The 21,633-nt window shown below is 42.5% G+C and overlaps 1 protein-coding gene across 4 annotated transcripts; it reads right to left on the bottom strand.

Annotated features, from left to right (window-relative positions):
- Window positions 1-741: 741 nt before the first annotated feature.
- On the bottom strand, window positions 742-20,586 carry usp7 (ubiquitin specific peptidase 7 (herpes virus-associated); the record flags this gene model as incomplete). 4 transcript variants are annotated; one of them, XM_035655303.1, is given in 23 exon segments in its annotated part: window positions 742-809; window positions 1,022-1,175; window positions 1,979-2,079; window positions 2,360-2,427; window positions 2,531-2,623; window positions 3,555-3,660; window positions 3,956-4,057; window positions 4,275-4,409; window positions 6,527-6,657; window positions 6,979-7,123; window positions 8,225-8,402; window positions 9,146-9,255; window positions 10,305-10,387; window positions 10,525-10,615; window positions 11,026-11,106; window positions 11,191-11,245; window positions 11,575-11,705; window positions 12,967-13,075; window positions 13,195-13,283; window positions 13,568-13,706; window positions 15,572-15,770; window positions 16,043-16,147; window positions 20,183-20,586. In XM_035655303.1, coding segments are annotated over 23 exon segments (2,570 nt in total), but the record flags the coding sequence as incomplete, so codon positions are not given.
- Window positions 20,587-21,633: the final 1,047 nt, after the last annotated feature.

Here is a 21,633-nt window from a genome sequence, read left to right as displayed (position 1 = left end):
GTGAACAGAAGGGGGAGACGAGAAAATTCAGAGATGCAGAGGCAGAACGGAAGAGGAATGGAGAGGGAGAGGGGAGGGAGGCAGAGTGGGAGGAGTTAGAGGAAAACAACAAAGAAAGGTGGGGGGGGACAGGTTACGCAACATTTCTACTGACAACCGCAAGTAATCAAATCAAAGGCAAACAACACAAGCTGTGAGAATGAGAACACAGTACAGAAATAGATGCTACGTATTTCTTTCTATATGTCAAGCAGGACTACAAAATTGGAATAATTATTTGAAAAGGAATGAAAATCGGGTAATGTTCCAGTATGCTATTTGCACTACATACTAAATACCAACCAGCACAACACTGCAAGGGAAGTTTTTATGCTTTTTAAGTAGGAATAGTTACTCCACTACAAATGATGCAGGTACAAGCAAATACTATAATTCTCCCCCATGTCTCCAGTGTTTTTCTTTATTCAGTCTCCTCTGGTGTACCAGTTTTATATTTAAAACTCAAACTGGACAATAAGTCCAATATTTTATTCCTCTTGGCTTGACATACAGCGAGAAAGACAAGTGTATTAAGGTGATCATCAGTCCTGTGTTTATTTAACAACACACTTTTACTATAATCACACAGTATGCACTTCTTCAGTCTTTGTCAAGACAAGATGCCAGATCATATGAGATCATCATTATCTCTGTGTGTGTATGTGTACGTGTGTGTGTGTGGGGATGAGACAAGCCTCCTACCCCTGTGACTTGAAGAACTGCAGCAGCATGGGATCTGTGTTCAACCTCTGCGCTACTGTCTTGGCCACCTGACAAAACAGACAACACAAACATTACGAGTGGGGATCACCACAGGCCTGTCAGGTTTCATCTGTGCCTGCTACCTGAAATGCCAACAGAGAGACTACAAGGAAAAAGGAAAAAATATCTAAAAGATAAGAATTAGAACCTTTAGATATTTTTAAGATGCACCACAATTTTTTAGCAAAACGATTCATTGACGAAGCTGAACAACCCATACCTGAAAATAGTTCATACGGTTAGAAAGCGTGACCACGAAGCCAGGATCATTGTGGATGGTCTTGTCACAGAAAATGACGTCCACACGGTGGTAGAGATCCCGGAAATAGTCCTTGGCCGTAGGCAGCTCACTGCTGTCGTTCTCTGGGTCGTCCCTGCATGATTGGACAATTGATTAATTTAATCAAGAATGTGCCAAGTTGATGGGGGTCGTGGAAGGCAGAAATGACAACGGGAGGGAAGAACAAACCGTACAGACAGATGTGACAAAGGCAGATGGAAGCATAGGTAGGAGAAGGTATGAAGGAGGACAGACAAAATAAAAAGAAAGTATAAGGCAACAGAGGAAGCATTGATGTGGCATAGACAAAATATTTCTAACTAAGATCTTCCTAGTTCCTTTGAATTTCATTAGAAATACCAGAGTCCAGAGACATGTAAGTCCTCTGCCTGTCTCTGGTGTTTTATTTGGACAAGATTTAACATGGGGCACTGTGCAAAATCAAATCATACAAGTTCAGCTTAAAGTGCCTTGTGAAGTTTTATTGTAAACAAGCTAAAGTTATGTTTACATCCTTGAGACCCAACAAACGCATTGAGTGCATTTCCTTCTTCATGAAACATCAGGTTCACTGGCTTGCATTCTTCTTCACCGCTTCGTTGGCGTATTGCTACATTAGTTGGCTGTCGCACTAAACTAAACTAAACTGAATTTGTGTGGAATAAACATTACACCATAGGACTGCTAGCAGTCCAGTCTTTGATTCCACATGAGATGCAGTGGTTGGACAGGCTTTGGCTATACAGTTTGCCCTGCTATAAAGCTCTGAACTTGCACTAAAGCAACTCATAGTATTTTAACCCATGCAGCGGTTAAGATTAAAATATACTGTCATATAAATTAGGGCACACTGTCACTGTCATCCCTAGTTTATTTCACACACAAAAACAGTCTTACTTCTGGAAGACAATGATGTCCCCGTCCATGAGCTCATCCAGGGCCTTGTCCAGAGAGACATCATAGTCCTGTATCCGCTCTGTTAGATTGGGCTTTACTTCCTGTAACACACACGGCATCATGGGAAAAGTAGAGTATTAGAGTATTTGGTTAAGGATATGTAAACATGCCAAGCTACAGAAGGGTAAGGGCGAGAAAAAGAGAGATGCTACAAATGACAGTGTGTGAAAGTGTGCAGAGGAGAGTTTGTGAGGCGACACTTGTGTGTCAGATAGAAGAGCATGAGAATGTGAGTGTGTGAAGCAGCGAGTGAAGAGTGAGAACAAGTGAGAAGAAGACAGAGGAATGTGCCAGCAAGTGAGTGCTACATAAATAGATCACCTCATAGAGGATAAGGCTAGTTTCCTGCTGAAACCCTGCTCTCTCACACATGACTGGCAGAAGGTCTCCTGGTTACAGGGAGAAAAGAGCAAAAGAAACACAATTTAAGCTTTACATTCAAAGCATTTTGATTTAAAGTGTGACAGTGTGTTGAGCTTGAAACAGACTTACTTATTTTGCAGGATATAGGTGTGTAGATATGTCCACAATAATTTAAGCTTCTGGTTTTGGGGTCATACATCTTCAAGAACAACATGACATCATCTGAAAAGAAAGAGACAAGTCAAAAAACATACAGTAGCTCCAAAATAGTGACTGATGAAAAGAGCCTGATCCAAACAAAGACACTGTTGCTATAATGGTGGACAGCATGTCAAAGAAATTGCTTAAATGACCACCACTGGTGTTAAAAATTAAACTACTAGGGCCGCCCCGGTAGCTCACTGGTTAGAGCATGTACCATATATCAAGGGTGAGTCCTTAATTAGGCTCATGACAATGTTTCTTTGTTGTTATTTAGTCGCCCTTTTGTGCCAGGGAAACAAATAAATCTACAAAGATAAGCATCTCTGCCTTGTTGCATCTCAGTCTATTTCTCTTTTGATCCAAGATGTGAGATGCAGCGTTGAACATCATCTCACTGTCAGTGTTGCTGCATGGAGTACATTAGTATGTGTGTGCGGAGGTTGGAAATAACCAACACAACGTTTAGCCAGTACAAAACTGATGCGAAACAACAGATAAACATCGGTATCCATACTAAACAACAGATAAACATCGGTATCCATACTAAACAACAGATAAACATCGGTATCCATACTAAACACACAAAAAGCCGTTCTTAAATTTGGGGGCTACTTCAGCCACACAAAACCTTTTATTATGTTCCTGAGTGTTTCTTACAGTGTTAACAGTAACAGTCAAGTGATCATAACCTGTGAAGCAGCATTTCTAGTAATTCAGGTTGCTGCGTGTGTGCCGTTAACACAAAAGAATGCAAAGCCAGTTTGAAACAAATAAAACCTTGACAATTAAAGGGAGGGATGATGTAGAGGTCATGGTACACTGACATTACTTTAGTACCTATATGAAATCACTGGGATCAATGAGAAACCATTAATAAAAAAGTACCACAATGCATAAACACTGATGAAACTGACACTTAGCTGGATGAGGGCTGAAGGGTGGAACTTACGGTCTTTGTCAAACTTGGGTAACGTGGCCCCACTGGCCGCCATCTCTGGATCCACGGTCTCCAGAAATATTGTCCAGGGGTTCTCGTTGTCGCTCAAGTCGATCATCTGAAACACAAACATACACAACCGCTTTATATACGAGAGTCTAACATAGGACAGATTAGCGTACGCATTCAACAACACACACATATATTAAGGGGTACTTGTTTTGAAACACTGCTGCACAGTTGCAACATTATAATGTTTTAATGCAGGTGACTTAATTCATTGTTTTCAGCGACTCAATATTCTTGTGCTCTAAAAATCAAAATTCTACAAAGGACACCTGATGATGCAGTGGTAGCGTCTCGGCTACCACTACCAAAAATACCTTCACAAAACAGGTTTTTTAAACACTTACCGACTTGCTGCAGTCAGCCTCGTAGTCGAGCATGGCGGGTCGCTTGGTTCCATTGCTCCGGGCCTGCATGGGCCACAGCCTCATCTGGTCCTGTGGGAAACCCTGCAGCAAATAAACAGGAGAGTTTAATTTTAGTTGTACTTATGTTTAGATGAATGGAGATGTCAAAAAAGGACTTAATATGACAAAAAGGTGGAAAGTAGCTACTGGATGGGAGAAAAATTAAATCAAGCTGAAATTGAGAGAAGGGTATGAAAGGAGTTTACAGTAGATCAATAAACCATCATGGTATACTTTTATTTGATCTCGAGTGTCTCACCATGGTCTGGGAGAGGTTCTGGACAAACTCTTGCAGTGTAGAGCTCTTCAGGACCTTGAAGACTGTGTACTTCACCTTCTCCTCATCATACATGTCGTTGCCCTGATGACCACAGAACTGGTCCTCTGTCACCATCTGGCCAGAGGAGGAAGAGGACAGGAACAACATTAGTAACTGACAAAAACAAAACTAGACCAAGAACCAAGATACAGAGAGAGAAACGAAAGCTGTAGGAGGACATTTGCACACTTTTTGCCCAAGGTGTCTGTTGGCTGCACCTCTTCATCTAACCACAACACTGTAGCTGCATTTGTTTTGTCTTTGGGCAAAACACACACATCTTTCTAATTGACATTTATTTGTTTCTCTTATCACCTCTCCAGAGCAAAGTAATAAGGAGAAATCAGCCTTTTGACCTGACTTTATACTTGACCAAATAACAAAAGGCAGAGCAGCTGACATCTTTGAACAGGAGAAACCTCTCATCTTTGAACTAGCTGTTTCCTCATTATCACACTCTACTCTTGACCACAGTGAGACTGCCACAGCTCAGCAGGAGTACATACATTCTTGCCTGCTGCTGACAGAGAAAACTTGTAGAACCCTCTCTGTATGTGCCAATATAAAAGTACGTCACAATAACAACCACAGATCAACGTATTGCCTTAAAGGCATACTAGGTAGGATTTTCCTAAAAAAACTATGAAAACTCAATCATCCCTTGTTATGACCCACAAGTGTTTCTCATGCCTACACTTAAAGGGTAACTTTGGTGTTTTTCAACCGGGACCCCTTATTTGTGTGTCAAAATGACTGATGGGAACAACAAGTCTTTAATTTAGTTCAGCATTAAGGGAGAGCGCTGAAGCGAGCAGCTGTGATAAGGGTTACAATGTAATCCATGCGGCAATTGAGTCAAAATACATCCATTCAAAGTGCTTGTTTTTGCGTTCGACTGGCTCCGATTGTTATTATAAGTGTGACATCATTATGAAAGGGAGCCTATAGAAAAATGAATAATTTTCTCAACCTTTCGCTTGATCAGGTCTATAAAATCTCCTCTGTAGGAGCAGCACCCACAGGAACACAACCAGTCTTCCGAGCTTTGCAGCCTTGCAGCAGCTGGTTCACCCTCCTTGTCCACTCTTCAGTTTGTAAGAGCTCTTCATCTTCACATCATTTAGGGCTGGCCCCTAATAGTTAACTTAATTGTTGGTCGCAACACGGACCTTTTCTCTTGTAACACGGAGTCGCTTATCGGTGCGCTGTTCATTGACAGTAGGCGCTGTTGCATATGCCAACTGTACTAGCTGCTGCCGGTCCTATTAGCTGACAGTATTGGGACTGGAAGCTCGTAGGACAGGGGGAATTACTATCATAGGAGCCGCGGGACCCAGCGGGGATTCTGTTAACAAGTGGTGCCAGAATGAGCGACAGAAGAGTAGCAGAGCAACAGAGACCAGCTGATTTACAGCGGCACCAACCAGGAATATTATGACTCTGGGGGGGTGAAACACAGCGGGTTCAGGCAGCAACAGGAGAGGCATCAAACAGAGGAACAGGAGCAAGTTCATTTGTAAGTAACTGAAAACATTATACATCATCCATCGTAACGATAAGTCAGCAAGTATTTGTTTTTGTGAAGTTGGAAGTTATTTATTCTCCGTGTTGAACAACGAGATTTGTGTGATGTTACACTGTGTTGAAATAACTAAACTAAACGACTACAACTAGGAAAATCTTTAGTTGTGGGCAGCCCCAATATCGTCCGTATACTCAGCTCAAATAAATACAGGTGGCCATCGAATTCAAAAAACTCCTCCAAATCAGCAAAATATTCAGCAGTGTCACTGAAAATCTTTTATATGAACACTAAGCTACACTTTCTGTACTCCAACACAACAAACGCTTCCAGCCAGCATTTCTACGCTCACCTTTCCCATGATTACACACACACACACACAGTGGATCAGGTGAAAGCCGGTCAGTGGCAAAAAATGCTCATATGGATTATGTTGTAGCCCCCCACATACTGGACCAAATCAAAACTTGTTGACCCCTTTAATTCCTCTGACACAAACACATGGGAAAATAAGGTTCCAGGTTGAAAAAATACCAAGTTACCCCACCAACATTTCCAACTAAGCAGCTTGCACCAGCAGGTTTATGAAATTAAACAGCCACCAAAGTACTTTGTCTCTGCAAAGCATCACGGACTTAAGAGCTATTAAACAGCAGTCCCAGTTTCCTACCTGGACCTGCATGTAGAGGTGAGCCTCTTGGCGCTCCTTCCTTTTCTGTGCCTCCACCCTTTTCTCCTCCTGCAGACGCTCCACCAGCTGCTGGGGGATGTCCACGTCAGTCATTGGCTGGAGCACCTCGCCTGGGATACAGAAAGATGCAAGTGACAATTATAGAGCAGACAGAGCGCAATACAGTAACATTTGTGATTACTATAGTCACTAAGACAGTGAATGAAGGCAGCCATTGTGAGAAATTCAGTCACCAAATGACAAAGTGGGAACAGGAATTAAAACTTCCCACACCACTCATACATTCCTTATATTTATACAGTGTTGTACTTAAATGCAGATTAACTGGAGCAATTGAGGGGATCTTTTATGTGTTTATGGGACAGTCTCTAGCACCAGCCTTTGTTTAGTTTGGTCCAAAAAGACAGAAGGAGATGGAGTATGTTACTTACTGAGCTTGGACTCACGGATATAGACCAACATGTATGCGTTAGTGCAGTGGCGCACTGAGAGGTCATCGTCATGTCCACCATAGTTGTGCTCTATGGCCTCCTCCTTGGTGCACCGCGACACCACGTCATCATCAAACTTACACCACTGGAGAGAGCGAAAGAATGAGGCGGAGACGGGATAAAAAGAGAAAACCAGAGAGCACTTAAGACGACCGTTTACATCAAGTCATCTTGACATGCCTTCAATCAACCCCAATGCCAACATGCAAATTAATAATGCTAAAAGTTTCCCTCATCATGTTATCACAAAATACAACACATTGCACTTAGGTGTGTGTGTTTGTGTGTGTGCTGGGTGTGTGTGTGTGTTGTGTGTGCAGATCAGGACTTTCAGGCGGGTTGGCTGGGAGTGGTCTAATGGGTGATGGGGTGGCTTGGTGCTGTGAGGAGAGGAAATTTTGATCTGCAACTGCATCGCTAAATGCCCACAAAATCCTACACACTGGACCTTTAACACTGGGAGTGGAAAAAACAGACAATACAAGGACTGAATACAAGAACGATACCACATGCATTGTCAGCGGCAAAAGCTGGACTCTGTCAGTTCATATTGTGTAGCTAGTTCAACACTGGTTTTGAACAGTCAGTTCGTTTAACATTAAAGCAGCAACATGTAACATAAAAACAATACAGTCTGTACAACACACACTCTTGTTTGCAGTTGAGACTCATAACAACAACAATTCCTTGTAGTATGTTTAAGTGGTCGAGATACCCTTCTGTAAAGTAGCTTATCTGACCATTAATTGTGAACTCTGAATCACCTTGTTTTTAACATCAGCAAATATTTCGTATCTTGGCCGTTTCTTGTTATTTCTCTGAAACCAGTCTTTTAAACAATGTTCTATGGACAAGTTAGTATAATATATACATATAGCTCAGGGTTTCTGTCAGTGTATCGCAAGCACGGCAGCCTGCCAGGCCTAAAGGCTCTGACGCTGACACTGATTTTAGAGGATTTTTTGTGTTTGTCAGTTCTATAGTTGACCAGTGTATAATTCCACAATATCAAATGAAGTGTACTCATGATGACAAAGTAGATCTCATATTTAAAGTTGAGCACCCGTGTGTTAGTTTATCGCAAGTTCTGACAAAATCTTCTACAAAATTATAGCTATTAGTGTAAAGCCCCAACCAAGCCCACAGAATTTTTGGGTGAAAGGTGCATAAAAAAAATTGTTCTCACTATTGGTTCCTTGACACTCACTTTGCCGTCCCCTTTTGGGTTAAGATAGACGACGTAGTGACCGCCATGGTTGTCCCCGCTGTGCACTAGCACTGCATGCAGGATGTAGTTGGCTGGGTCCTTGGAGTCTGGCTTCTGAAGGAACTCATCAAGGGGCAACTGATCAGGAAACTCAAACCTATTGAGGAAAGAGGAGGAAGAGAAGGAAGGAGAAGCAATGAGGATAGACAAACAACAAAAACAACAAACAAAAGATAGAGAGGGAGGGAGGGAGAGATTAGAGAAGATGGGCGATGGCAGGCAGGAGAAAATGGCACGAGGAAACAAGAAGAGAATGCGAGGGCAGAAATAAACATATGAAGAATAGATGGGACGTGTAGAATAAAAATAGTATTGAAAGAGAAGGGTTAAATATCAAGACAAGGAGAAGAGAGAAAGGAAGAGTTTAATGTGTGTCTACATATACAAAGCCCTCTGGGGGCCAGGTACTGATGGCAGCGTCACAAGGATGACTCAGAGCCCGTTGAGGCGCTACAGGGGAAAATCAACTATTCTGGATGGCTGCACGTGTGTGCGTGTGTTCTGAAAGTGATATTATCCCGGTGGATTGTTAAAACACAATTAGCTCCCACAGAGCTTTACGTAGAATTATATGGCCCATAGAAAGAAAAAAAAAAAACACTCTCAATGATGACTCACTTTCTCACTGTCTTAGTGCAGGAGGTCAGGGCATGCTGTTCAGACAGTGCAGGCTCATGAGCCATTTCTGGAAATAGACTGCTTCTTTAACTTATGTTAACATGGACCAAGAGTGTCTCTAAAATGATGTCTTTGCACCAGCCACTAACGCATTGGGTAAGCATAATTAAAAAAATGTACATGCAAGTGTGTGAAAGAGAGAGAGTGGTGTGTTTGTTGTACCTGTCGTTAATCTTGATGTTTTGGTCAGTCTGTGGGTCATACATGAACCTCATCAGCTGCAGATGAAGGATTGGAGGGAAGGTAAGGAACTTCACTCCCTTTTCTGCTTCCTGCAGGACAAACAAACATGTAAGACATCTGGTCAGGACATCCCACAGACATTAATTACACAACCCTTAATGTTTGCGCCACTAAGTCAGTTGTTCCCAATCTGGGGGTCCCCAAAGCTTCACGGGGGGTTTCAAAGGCATTCTTGATTATAAGGGGTGTAAGAAAACTTAAATATATACACAGTAGGCCTATATCTTAGCATTTCTGTTAACAAAACTAAATAAAGTTTGTTTGCTTAGATAGAATGTATTGTTGTTAAAAAATAAGAAGTACACAATAGATAAACAGAATTGTATAAAAAGTTCCTAAAACCATCAGAAAACAATCAGCTTGTTTAACACAAACTTCCCACAGTTATTGTGTTAGCTATTTGGGTTCATTCTACAGTTCATCAATTGTTCAGTATTGTTAATAACCATAATTATGTGTAACTTAGTCAGGGGTCGTCAGTTTACTTAATGATAGAAAAGGGGTCCCTTAGGGGAAAAAGGTTGGAAAACGGCGTTAGGTAATTTCCTTCAACCAGACTTTTAACCCAAACACATTTTTCAAATCTTATGAAGGCACTTTAGCGTTATTATTGTGCCTGCTTGTCTTCCATGCCAATACCAAGGTAGCACTCAAGATTTGATTTTAGACCACATAATCATGTATTTCAGTGTTTTTTCAGATGTTACAGAAACAAATTGAAATGGAAACACTGAAATACAATCAGAACAGCAACCATATCCAGCTTGCCGGCCTGATGCATTTCAGGTGTTTTGCAAAACCAGTATCTTATGTCTTAAATTCACAGCTGACATTTCAAAAACTGTGTACGACCTACATTCTCAAGTGTATTGTCTCACATTCAAATTGAACTTTGTCCAACGTGGCCCTGCTTTATCAGTTAATGACAGACTTGGAACAAAAATGTTGGGTTCAAAATTAGCTTAAATATCAGCTGAGGTGTAGCAAAATAAATAAAACAAAACTAAATGTAAGCAAAGTAAAATAAACTAGAACAAAAGACATAAATTATTTAGATCCAGTCACTGTGAAGCCTCACCTGCAGGCCATGCTCTCCTGCGTCGTATTTGTTGTCTCCATCTAACTGCTCGGTTGCAACATAATCTTTGAAAGACTCGAAGACTGGAAATGAGCAGAAAGCACAGATTGCATCAAGATAACATCGGTAACAAACTTCTAAATCAGCTAAAAAAAAAAAAAAATAATCAGTTCTCTGTTTGAGAAAATAAACATGAAGTTGTGTTGATGTTGCTACTCACTGTTCTTTTTTCCTTTTATGCTAAGCTGGATGTCATAATAGTCCTCTATCCGCTCTGACCGGTAGTCCACATGCTTACACTGGATGTATGACTGGAGTGTAACACACACACACACACACACACACACACACACACAGGGGTCAGACTGTATGACATAATTGGCAAGTTAAAAATATTATTTCTAAGAGGGCCACTTCTTGATTTAACCTCATTCTATTCTTAAACTGACCTTGTTCGAGGCTACATCCTGTGCTAAGTTAGACTACTTCACATCACCACTATCTTAACAAAATCTGCAGCAGTATTTACATAATGCATAATTTGGCATTACTATGCTAAATAACACTGAAAACATTGACCATCAACAAATAAACATCAATTGTGATTTGTCTTTTTGAACTGTAACTCAGGCTAGACTGATGAATTCTTTAACAAATACACAAAATGTGACCGTAGCTATAAAGAGTCAGATGAGGAGAGGTACAGAGAAAGAAAACATACCACCATCTTTCCTCTGAAGAGCTTGGGAATGGTTCCCTCAACACAAGTGCCTTTCATTTTGTTCTCCACATTGTCCAGGAGCTAGAACACACACACAGTCAGTAATTATTCAGCATGCATACATTTACACACCCACATTGTTTAAGAGAATATAAGAGAACTCACCACTCTGCACAGCTCCTGTACATCGTGCTGCATGAAGCTATCTAGTGTTTCCCATCTTCACACAGAGGAAAAAAAGCACAGCAAGATAGTTAGATACAGTACTTACAGATTCTACTAAAAATAACATTTAAGACAATTTTAAAATGTTTAAAAAAATAATCTGGCCCCAGCAGTGTCATATCCTGTATTTTATAGTTACTTCAAACTGTTGATCTTATTCAAACTAAGAAATCCCAAAAAACTAAATACAGAGAAAAAGCTACAAGCAAACCACTGAGCCAAAAACACTAAATACTGGTTTTACTTATCATTCTGGCCTACATCTGACTAACCTTAAGTCAAAGGATAGGTGAGAGCTATCAATAACACAGAAGTCTACCCTACCCAAAGGACTTGGTGAGTTTCTTGGTGCCGACGGGTTTATCGCTGTGTTGCAGCTCGTAGAAAACCCTCTGCAGTGCCAGGGGAACGCTCTTGGAAGAGTCATCTCCCTCTGTGGGCATCATGTACACAGCCTGGGAAGAGCGTCAGGAGGATTCACACAAGCGTTAGGAATTTTAGAAAGTAGCCCTTGTAGACTAAAGTTACACATTTTCACTGTTTTGTGAAGACATTTTCTATATTTATTCATAGAAATGAATATGAAACAGCATCAAGACCATGGTAAATGAGAGGGCCTCAGTGAAACAAAATGACAGTGGTAACAGTGCTGCAAGAAGAATCAGCAGATGTTACAGAAGAACATTAATAAACAAAATAGGTACTCATACTGATAGGGGGAGGAGAGTCACAGAGAGTCGATACCACAGATGCAGGTTGCGACTTTCAAAATACATTTTAAAATTTAGTGTACATTTGAAGGCTTTTAACACTTGTGACACATCAACATGTGGACAAAAGATACTAATACTGAACTGGAGCTCTAAGTCACACATTTACAAATGCAGTTAGGGATGTCACAAGAACCGATACTTCAGTACCAGGTTGCTACCAAAATTCTGAAAATAAGAATCGTTTTTTCCGCAGTACCATAGGGGCTGAGGATGCGATTCTTGCGGACCCGGTGGGGCAGCGTAACGCGGCTACAAATACTGAAGTCGGCTGTTAACTCCCACAGGAAGAAGAGGATTTAGAAGTTGGCGACAAATGCAGCTGTAAAGGTGAATTACTAGTGAAACTTTGTGCACAGTGCTCATCAACTCTCTCCTCTGTGTGTGTGTGTGTAGACGCGCAAGAGCTCTGAGACTGAGTTCCTGGTCAGAGAGCGTTGGAGAGCCGCATACGCCCCATACCACTGCAAGTGCATCAAAAAGCAAATAAGAGTAGTTAATGTCATCTGCGCAAAAGACGTACAGATGGGGGTACAGCAGGGTACAGTTCATCCAGGTTACTCAGGAAAAGGCTGCACTAAAGCAACAAACACTGCAGGTCACCAGACAGTGACAAGATCAACAACAGATTACAGAGCTTTGAGTTTTATATTTGGTTTGCATTTATAGCTTGGTTGCAGGCATTTTTATTCTTAAGGCATTGGAGAGCTATTTGCCTGTATTATTAAGGAAAACATAAGTATTGGATCAGGACTTGGTATCAGTAGATATTAAATTGGTATCAGGGGACATTGAATGGTCGAATCGAATTGTTATCAAGAATTGCAGAATTTCACTGTTATTGGCATCAACTACTAAATTTCTGGTATTGTGACAGGCAATAGACGTCTTTAGTGGCTCTGCTTAAGCCAATGCACTAAACTAACACGCAAAGATAAAACCATACCCGACGTAGCTGGTTGGTGAAGAAGAGAGTCTGTAGCAGGCTATTCATGTAGCAGGTAGCTCCTTGATTCTTCAGTCCAACATAGCCTGTGTGTTTCTTAGAGTCCCAGCTGTTTACAGAGAGAAAGCTGGTTATAATTTATGAAACCTAATCGGAGAAATGAAACCTGGAAACATTGAAGAAAACACAACGTGGAGAGAAAAAAACCCTGAGAAAAGAAATACTTACGCCACTCCATGTGGGGCATCTGCCTGGACATAGACTTCAAAGGTGACTTTGTCATCATCGACGAAGCCCCTCTCTGGATCAGTCACATCCTGAAACACAACCAAACCACCAAAACAGTTAATATCAATACGAATGGGTAGAAGTAAAAGCCTTTATTTACAATGAGCAAATGGCATTATGCAGCACAAAAATTAAACGGCTCTGTCAGCACAGCCTCTTTTATCCACCCAATCAACAAACAAATGTGTCTCCTATGCGTGTCTACAACTACAAGCCTCTTCAGCAAAAAGCCAGTGTTTCTTTGGTGTCCCATCTGAAAAACTTATCTGGCTATCAATATTAATAATTAAAAGTCATCGGTTTTTGTACTTACACTCCAGGACATGAAATTGGAAAAGCCCCAATCATTCTCTTTGTGGAAGAACAGGTGACTGATTCTGCGGCTGAAGGACTTCTCGTCGTCTTTGTAGTTAATGATCTTCAGCATGGCCTGTGCGTGGCATGACCATGACCTGAAACACCACAGAGAACAGGATTCAGAAATCTGTAAAGGATGTCTTAACACTGTGAGACAGGATGTTTTTTTATAACCATTCTCTCATGAACAACCATACGTCTTTGAATAAATTCTGGTATACGTATCACATGGTGTGTATTTTGATAAAGATCTGGCTCTAATAGCAGATTTAACATATTATATTATTGAGGAACTGTGCATGCATAGTGGGCAAATCAGCAGAGTGCCATCTAGTTTAGATTCTGTTGAGGTTAATGACTCCATCCTGTGTTTCCTGTGTGATAATTAATGACAGGCTAGCTCAAGAAAATTCACAGCCAGTAAGTTCTGCACACACTTCCACAATGTATTAAGCAGTTGTTTCCTTTTTTTAAGCGATGAAGATTTATTTTTGTTAAACAAAAGACCATGTCAGTGAACTGTGACTTTGTGTTGCAACAACCTGTGAGCCAATATGCACGTTAACCAATTCTATCAATAAAAAGCATTAATGAGTGGGGGGATTACAGGGTGACAGGGCCTGAACAGCCCATTTCACTTCCTTTCATGTTTCTTGGTGGCAACTTTGATGAATACCCTTTGACCAAAACTGAGGTATCCAAAGTACTTGATGCAAATTAAAGACAGTGTTAAAGACACAAAAGTATTCACCCCACTTACTAAAACACACCAAATCATTATCCGTGCAGCCCAGCGCTCTTAAAAATCGCATTATAAATTGAATGGAGATACTCTGCGTGTAATCAACCTATGACAAGATATTTCTCAGATGCAATTACATGTTAACCAAATATTCCTTGCAGTACAGTGATGTAAATCATTTTTTTAAAATGGCTGTAAGCTATAAGGCCTGATTTTGTGTCGTGGGAACATAGTAGTGATGAGGGAATACCTTCCATCTTGAAATTGTTGTTTTTTTCTTCCAGGTGCAGAATCATTGTAAATTAATGTGAGATATGTATATATGTAGGCTTTGTTGTTAAGTTTAGAGATGGACCCTACCCCTGTTTATTTTTTACTTTTGCTTACTTTCTTTTCCCTTTTTCCCCCCACAAGTGCTGTGCTTTGTGTCCAAAAAGTAAATAAACAAACAATGGCTGTGAACCTCCAGAAAGGAGACGGCCCTGCCTATCAAATGTCTTATGGCAGTTTTGAAGGAGCTGCAGGGTCCCGTGGTTAAGAGGAAGACATTGTTGAAAAGAAAAACTAATATGACACCTGGGCTAGTCTTTGCCAGGAGGCACGTGGGAGCTTTTTGCCCATCGAACTACATGCAACGTTTCACATAATCCACGGGCTGCACAGAAACACACCATGTGACATATAAAGCATGGTGGTGGGATGCTTAAGGCCCTGGTAGGCTTTTGTATCTCGAAAATGAATGAAAATGTGATCTGTACTCTACATTAATTTGCAGAGATTGTTTCACATCGACATGAAAGAGTCTTTCAGTGTAAAAACAGAGTTATGTTAACTGTGACTAAGTTATAAAACAGAGAAAAGTGGGGAGGCAGTAATTTATATAAGCACCATTATGTCAAGATTTTACTGTAGTATATGTCCTAAAATTAGTATAGTCTAACTTAACAGAAAGTGTCATTTCCAGCAGCAGAAGCTGTAAGCAGGTATAAAACATACATATTCAGTTTTAGTAATAAATCCGCACTAATGAGATATGTCTATGACTTGAACAGCAGTTTTGTGAAAGGTGACCTCTTTAAATGTATTATCATTGAATGCTATTTAATGTTAGAAAACACTTTTTGTGTATGTTTGCCAGGACCATCAAAGGTTTCAGGTGTATGCCTGTGTGTCTCTGCAAAGTCCCCCAAAATCCCCCGTCCCACCAAAGACACCTACGTGGAGTCTGACTCTGCGTTACACTGCAGGAAGAAGCCCACGCTCTTCTGGTGTGGCCGGTCAGGATAGAAGCGCGGCATCACCATTATCTTCCATGGAAGGTTTCGGACAAAGCAGGACGGGCTGAGCACTGACTCGCTCAGGCGGCTGAAGCGTTCTACTACAAAGCGGAAAGTCGCCTCTGACCGCCAACTGGTGTCTGCGGAAAGATGGAGGAGACAAGAAAAAAGGTGACAGGTTAGATTCTGGACAGAGAACAGGTTTCCTCTACTGTTCACTGACAAGACCCGATGTAAGTGGTCTGTGGATATAACTTTATTCAAAACCTACATGAGACTAACAACTCTACAGAGTCACTCATACGATGACACTAAACCAGCATTATGACGAATTCTTTCACAGCACAATCACCAAAACAAGCAAAAGTGTTAAGTGTTTGTAAGCGTGTTTGTTTGTGCACGTCGTCCTTACCGTCCTCCATGTCCTCCTCTGTGTTGTTGTGTCCATCTGCCATGGCCACGTTACCATTGATCACTGGGTTGGCCGGGATTCTCGGAGGGTCGTCTGTGTCTCCAGCTGTACAAAGAGAGAAAAAATATGAAATGACTGTATGGATAGCATGGTAGAGACCTTTTGTCAACTGGAAGAAAGCTGGCTGGAGCCTCTGTGTTGCTAACTATGTGACTTCAGCAGGTCAGAAATTAGACGACCGTGATCAATAAACGAAACATCACAGACAAGGCTTCCTCTCACATTAGAAGTAGTTTTCATTAACGTTCACCAGGCATGATCGAGCAACAGCAATAACCATTTAAAACTAAAAGTGCGTACAATAGACTTTTACTACTGCTGAATCATTTTATTTCTAAAAAATGTGAATATAAACATCAGTGCAACTCAAACCTTTTATATTCTTACAATACTTTTTCTAATGTAGCATCATCCTTAGGTAATGGAACATTTGAGGGGAGATTAATCACATTCTTATTAGTCTTATTTTTCCTAGTTGCTTTGAAAAGCTGTCTGATTGGGCAGTTTAACTTTTAAAAACAAAAAAGTAATTCTGCAACTCCTGTCTCTCTTCTTTATTTCCTGTATCTCCAGACAGTGCTCCTGCCTTTCCCCTTTCATACATTTCACTGGGAAAACCCTGCTGAGACAGCATGACAAGTCTTCTTTTCTGGCCTGTGTGTCGGAGCGAGGGCAAGCGAGAGAGAGAGAGAGAGAGAGAGAGAATGTGTGTGTGCAACAAAGACCATGCAACATTACAGTAGGCTGGGTAATTATAAACACAATGCAGGATTAAGCTGCAAGTCATCGCTCAAACAAAAACACACGCGCAGAGGACAACAATTATCCCCGGCGAATAATGAGACGGCTCGATGCAGTCTCATCTATCAAAACATGCTGATGACAGAAAGAGAGGAGCTTTGAGTAGACTTCAAGGAGAGAGTGAAATCTGCCTGTATCCTGCGATAACAATGGCGCTGCAGAAGCCGGTGTTCAGAGTAACGACAGCATTGATATAAACGTAAATGTGTTGATGTGTGGGTCTGTCTCTTACACCGTGTTTCATGTCTATCTGTGTTTCCTGTCTTCCTCCGAGGCAACAGGCGCAGCGGTGTCAGCTAGGTGTGTGTGTGTGTGTGTGTGTGTGTGTGTCTCCAGGTAACGTTACTGACCAAGTCCTCCAGAAGGACTGACCTCGATTCCTCAAGTGGATTACACCCTGCTAATGGGGTCTGTCAGTCAACTGCGTGACAACTTCTTGTCCCGCCCACTGTGTCGGTATATCCTGAAACCTTTGAGTGGTACATGCTAATGGATCAGTCTCTGAAATCTGCACGAGCTGGATGTACAATTCCATATTGGACAAAACGTCACCGCGGCTTACTGTAGAGCTTACTGTCACTTAAACTAGGCAGACGCATGGACGGGGGAAATCACAAGCATCTCAACAGACTGATTTATTATTCATAAATATATATTTTTCCATTATGGCGGTTATTGATTTGAATACCTGCTGTGGCTGCGCTACAACAGTAACTGCTGAAAATCAAAAACGCATATTCCCATTCAATTCAGAAGTGCACACTAAAGTATTGTAATCTCCCCTAACGCTCCAGTCTCTGAAATTAAAATAATACGTTATTTTAATTGTTCAAAAACAGATTTACTAGCATGCTAATCTACACCTACTACACCTATGGGATTTATAACAAAACGTGTATTTGGAGAAATGGTGTAATATTTATGTTCTGATCATTCCCGTAATTTTGGGAGAGCCATGACGGGCATAAACACTCGCCAAATTGTGTGGCACCTACAGCCTGGATTCCTGGTAATGCTGCTGTAGCAAAACAGATAAGAATGACTCAGATATGCTGAGCACATGATGGATTAATGCCACTGCAACTGTATGCAGCATACCATAAAGAAAATGTGGTATGTGCTGCTATAAGGATCCTGGAAAAAGTGAGGAGGAGTTCATTATGTCAACTTGTTTTCACTATCCTTGTAAGGCTGCAGTGCACTGGGAGAGAACCCAGCAAGGGTGAACCAGCAAGAAAGGGGTGAGGATGTCTAGTGAGTGCACCTGCTGCCAGTAAGACCAGTGTTAAAGATGATGACTGAAACAAAGCAAATGCCAGCTGGGGCTGATTCTACTTGCTTATGTCTGCAATTAAATAAGATGTGCTTTATGTTGCATGCTGCCGAATAACAAGCAACAATGTGCGTCTGTGATCAGATAATAAAATCACTGGGACTGAATGACGCAGTGATGCTGAGGGCTCCCACAAGCCTCTGCTCCGTCCAAAGTTGACGTTGGTAAAACTTAATAAAAACGACGGCACGGCGGGAGTTCGCGTGTTTAACGCTTGATAAGCGCTAAGAGAGGTGGTCCTGACTGCAAACCTGGCTAACAAAAACACAGATCATTAAAAATGGCGAGCTCCATGCCGTTTGCTCTTCCATACAATGAAGCAGCAAATCCCCGCGCTGCCCCGGTGCGGGCCTGGACTACCGCAGCGGCGACCACCGTTACTTCCAGCTCTGCCACACGTTTCACACAACACACTATCAAACGTCGGCATATCGTCCAACAAACGACTAAACCAACGCGTAATTTACACCCAGCGCTTCAGATTGTCATATGTTCTTCTGGGATGGCTAAACTGGCTGCACCACAGTCAATTTAGCAAATCACGATTGACGCATCTGCGTTAGCTCCGTGGCTATCCAGCGGACACTAACGTTAGCCACAGATTCGTCTGCTGCAGGCCGTTATTAGCTCACATTAGCTGCAATCACTAGTACCAGCCAGGATTCATACTGGAGGAAAAATATCACCCAAAGTAGATACGGCAGCTATTAGAAGGAAGTGTGGGGGGGGGAAAAATAAAGATTACGTGAGGCAGATAATCAAGGCCTAACATTCGTGCAATACCCAAATTGAACGTTGCAAAATACAAGCCACCATTTTGGGACGCCACACACCCCCTCCGTGAGCATTAGCCGAGCAGCTAACTAGCATGCTAGCCAGTGAATAAACGTAAAGAAGTGGGCCTTCGAGGCTAATTGGTTAGCATACAATTAGCTGCGCCGCTAGCGATGTACGTTACGGTTTTATTTTCCATCTTAATGGACACAGACGGCGATTAAAACGGGTAACTGGCGTCGGCCGCACTGGACGTATTTACAACCAACGTTAACCAGTCAGATGTATCCGGGGGCCAAACTGTAGTTTACTCTGTAGTTATTGATCGATATCGTTACTTTGCAGGCCCACATTTAACGTAGGAGCCGTCAGACACGATGCTAACACACAAACACACACACACACACACCGTCTTTTAGAGAGGCGAGTGTAACGTTACATGTCGAGCCGTTAATAAATGGCTGTCGGTAAGAATAGAAAAGCTACGGTCACTATACTCACGGAGGAACTAACTCTGGTGAAGGACGCAGGTGCCGATAACTGTCAAAATCATCCCAAAGCCCACAGTGAAGTCAACGCAGCGAGATTAATTTACCTAGCGATGGGTCCATGTTATTTACGAGCACCAACAGTCAGACTGTTTACAAACATTTCAACGATCAACAATAATCGGGGCCTGGAATCCCGCGACTGCGTGTGGATTCAAGAACGGCGATGATTTGACAAAGTGCATCTGGAAACTTGTTACAGCCGAGGGACGAGCACAACCGGGGCCGTTTATGTAGAAAACACGGTGGCCAGTCGGAATGAATGATTTGTGTGGCTAATCTCTTAACGGTGTGGACGGACTGATCATTTTGGTGTTATTTTTTTTGCAAGCCGGGGAATATTGCAGGCACACGGAGACAAACACAAGGTCCGTTCGCTTATAACGCAAAATGAGGTCAGCTCCACACAAGTATGCTGCAACGGACGCACAATCAGCAAAAAAAAAAAAAAAAAATGCAACCCGGCTATCGTAGCTAGCTTCGGGGCCTTCGTGTTTACTGTAAAGTTGAGCTCGGCTTGCACGAATAAAACTTTATGCAGTTCTCGCGCAAGTGTTAATTTCTGAATAAAATAACTAAAGTCCTGTATCGTGTCCGCTGACCCTTCTTGGGACCATTACTTACCTTCCATCTCCATGTCCTCTGGTTCGCTGAGCTGCTGCTCGCCGGCTTTCTGTTGCTGCTGCTGCTGCTGCTGCGTGTGGTGATGGTGGTGGTTCATGTTGGCAGCTGTTGTTGTTGTGGTGGTGATGCGGGGCTCCCTGCTATCTCGGTTACCCTCGACCTTGTCCAGGGTCGGCTCGGCGGGGAACCGGGTTCTGGACTGCTGGTGAGGTGTGGTAGGATGCGGAGGTGGAGTGGACAGGTCGAGCCTCGGCGGCCGGGCCTGCTCTGTTGCGACCTCGGCCTTGTCCGCTGTCAGCGCCGGGGAGTGAGGAGGGGAGGTCGGCGGGGGAGCGGGTAGAGAAACGCGGACGTATTTGCTCGCTATTCGCCCAATCTCGGCGTTTTGGTGGGTGCGAGGGTCGCCTGGCCTTTTTACGGGGCGGGGGGGTGCCGGGCGGGGGGGGGGAAGGGGGGATGGGATGCGACCGGGGCCTTCCAAAGGTGGGGTTGGGGGAGGCCCGCTGGAAATGAGCTAAATCAATCCGGTTTACCCCGGGGAAATGTGGCGTAATAAGACAACGGCACAGCACAACCTGCACGGTGGAGGAACACAATACCTGTTTATAAGCGGGGCGTTAAGCTACCTGACACTAGGCAGCCAACTGCTAATATAGGTACAACAACAAGAAAACAAAGGTTCATTTGACTGTAGCACACATTCAACAACTTTGCCTGCGATATCCCCAGTCCGTGTGCTCCTCCGATTGCTCCCTCGTCTGGTGGAGACGGGAGGAAAAAGGCTATCCATTCAAAGCAGTTTCCAAACGAATAGCACTTAATGTTGATTTGGAAGTTCGGAGACGAGGAGTTGCCACGGCCCGACATAAACCAATTCCCCCAAAGCCGCCCTAACACGATAAACGACGAACCGCGGCACCTTCGTTGCATGTCTAGCATAACCCTTTTTCTTGTGAGGAATGTGCCGGTCATACAACGTTAGCTGTGAGCTGTGTGGCTCTCAACCCGACTCTCCTGTTTGTGTGGTGTTGGAGCTGAGGTAAAAACTGCAAAATGGCGTCGCGCTCTTCTCTGAAATGTTCACACCGCATGGAGATCCAAACACTTGGCCCATCCCCAGCAGCCAGGTCACATGCATGGTTAAAACCTTAGGGATCAGGCGTGTGCGACTGTGGGGGGGATATATTAAATATAAGTCTGATAACAATTATAGGGATTCATGGAAATTACAAGAATGGGGCAATGCAGCGCTTGGTGACTGCTCGTTGCACTTGGGCCCCCAGTCATCTGATTGATGGATCTGGGAGAGAAACATTCTTTGTTTTTGATAATGTGGACATAAACTAAAGTTTGAAATGAGTTAAATACGTTTAATCAGTTAATTCCATTTTTAAACCTTATTGTTTGGTTTTTTTCGCCAGCAAAGTGCAAAAATTGAATAAAATAATAAA

This window comes from Morone saxatilis, unplaced genomic scaffold, assembly GCF_004916995.1.
Source record: "Morone saxatilis isolate NCDOM2014 unplaced genomic scaffold, NCSU_SB_2.0 Contig14, whole genome shotgun sequence".
Classification (NCBI taxonomy): Eukaryota; Metazoa; Chordata; class Actinopteri; family Moronidae; genus Morone; species Morone saxatilis.
This window is presented reverse-complemented; position numbering and strand designations above follow the sequence as displayed.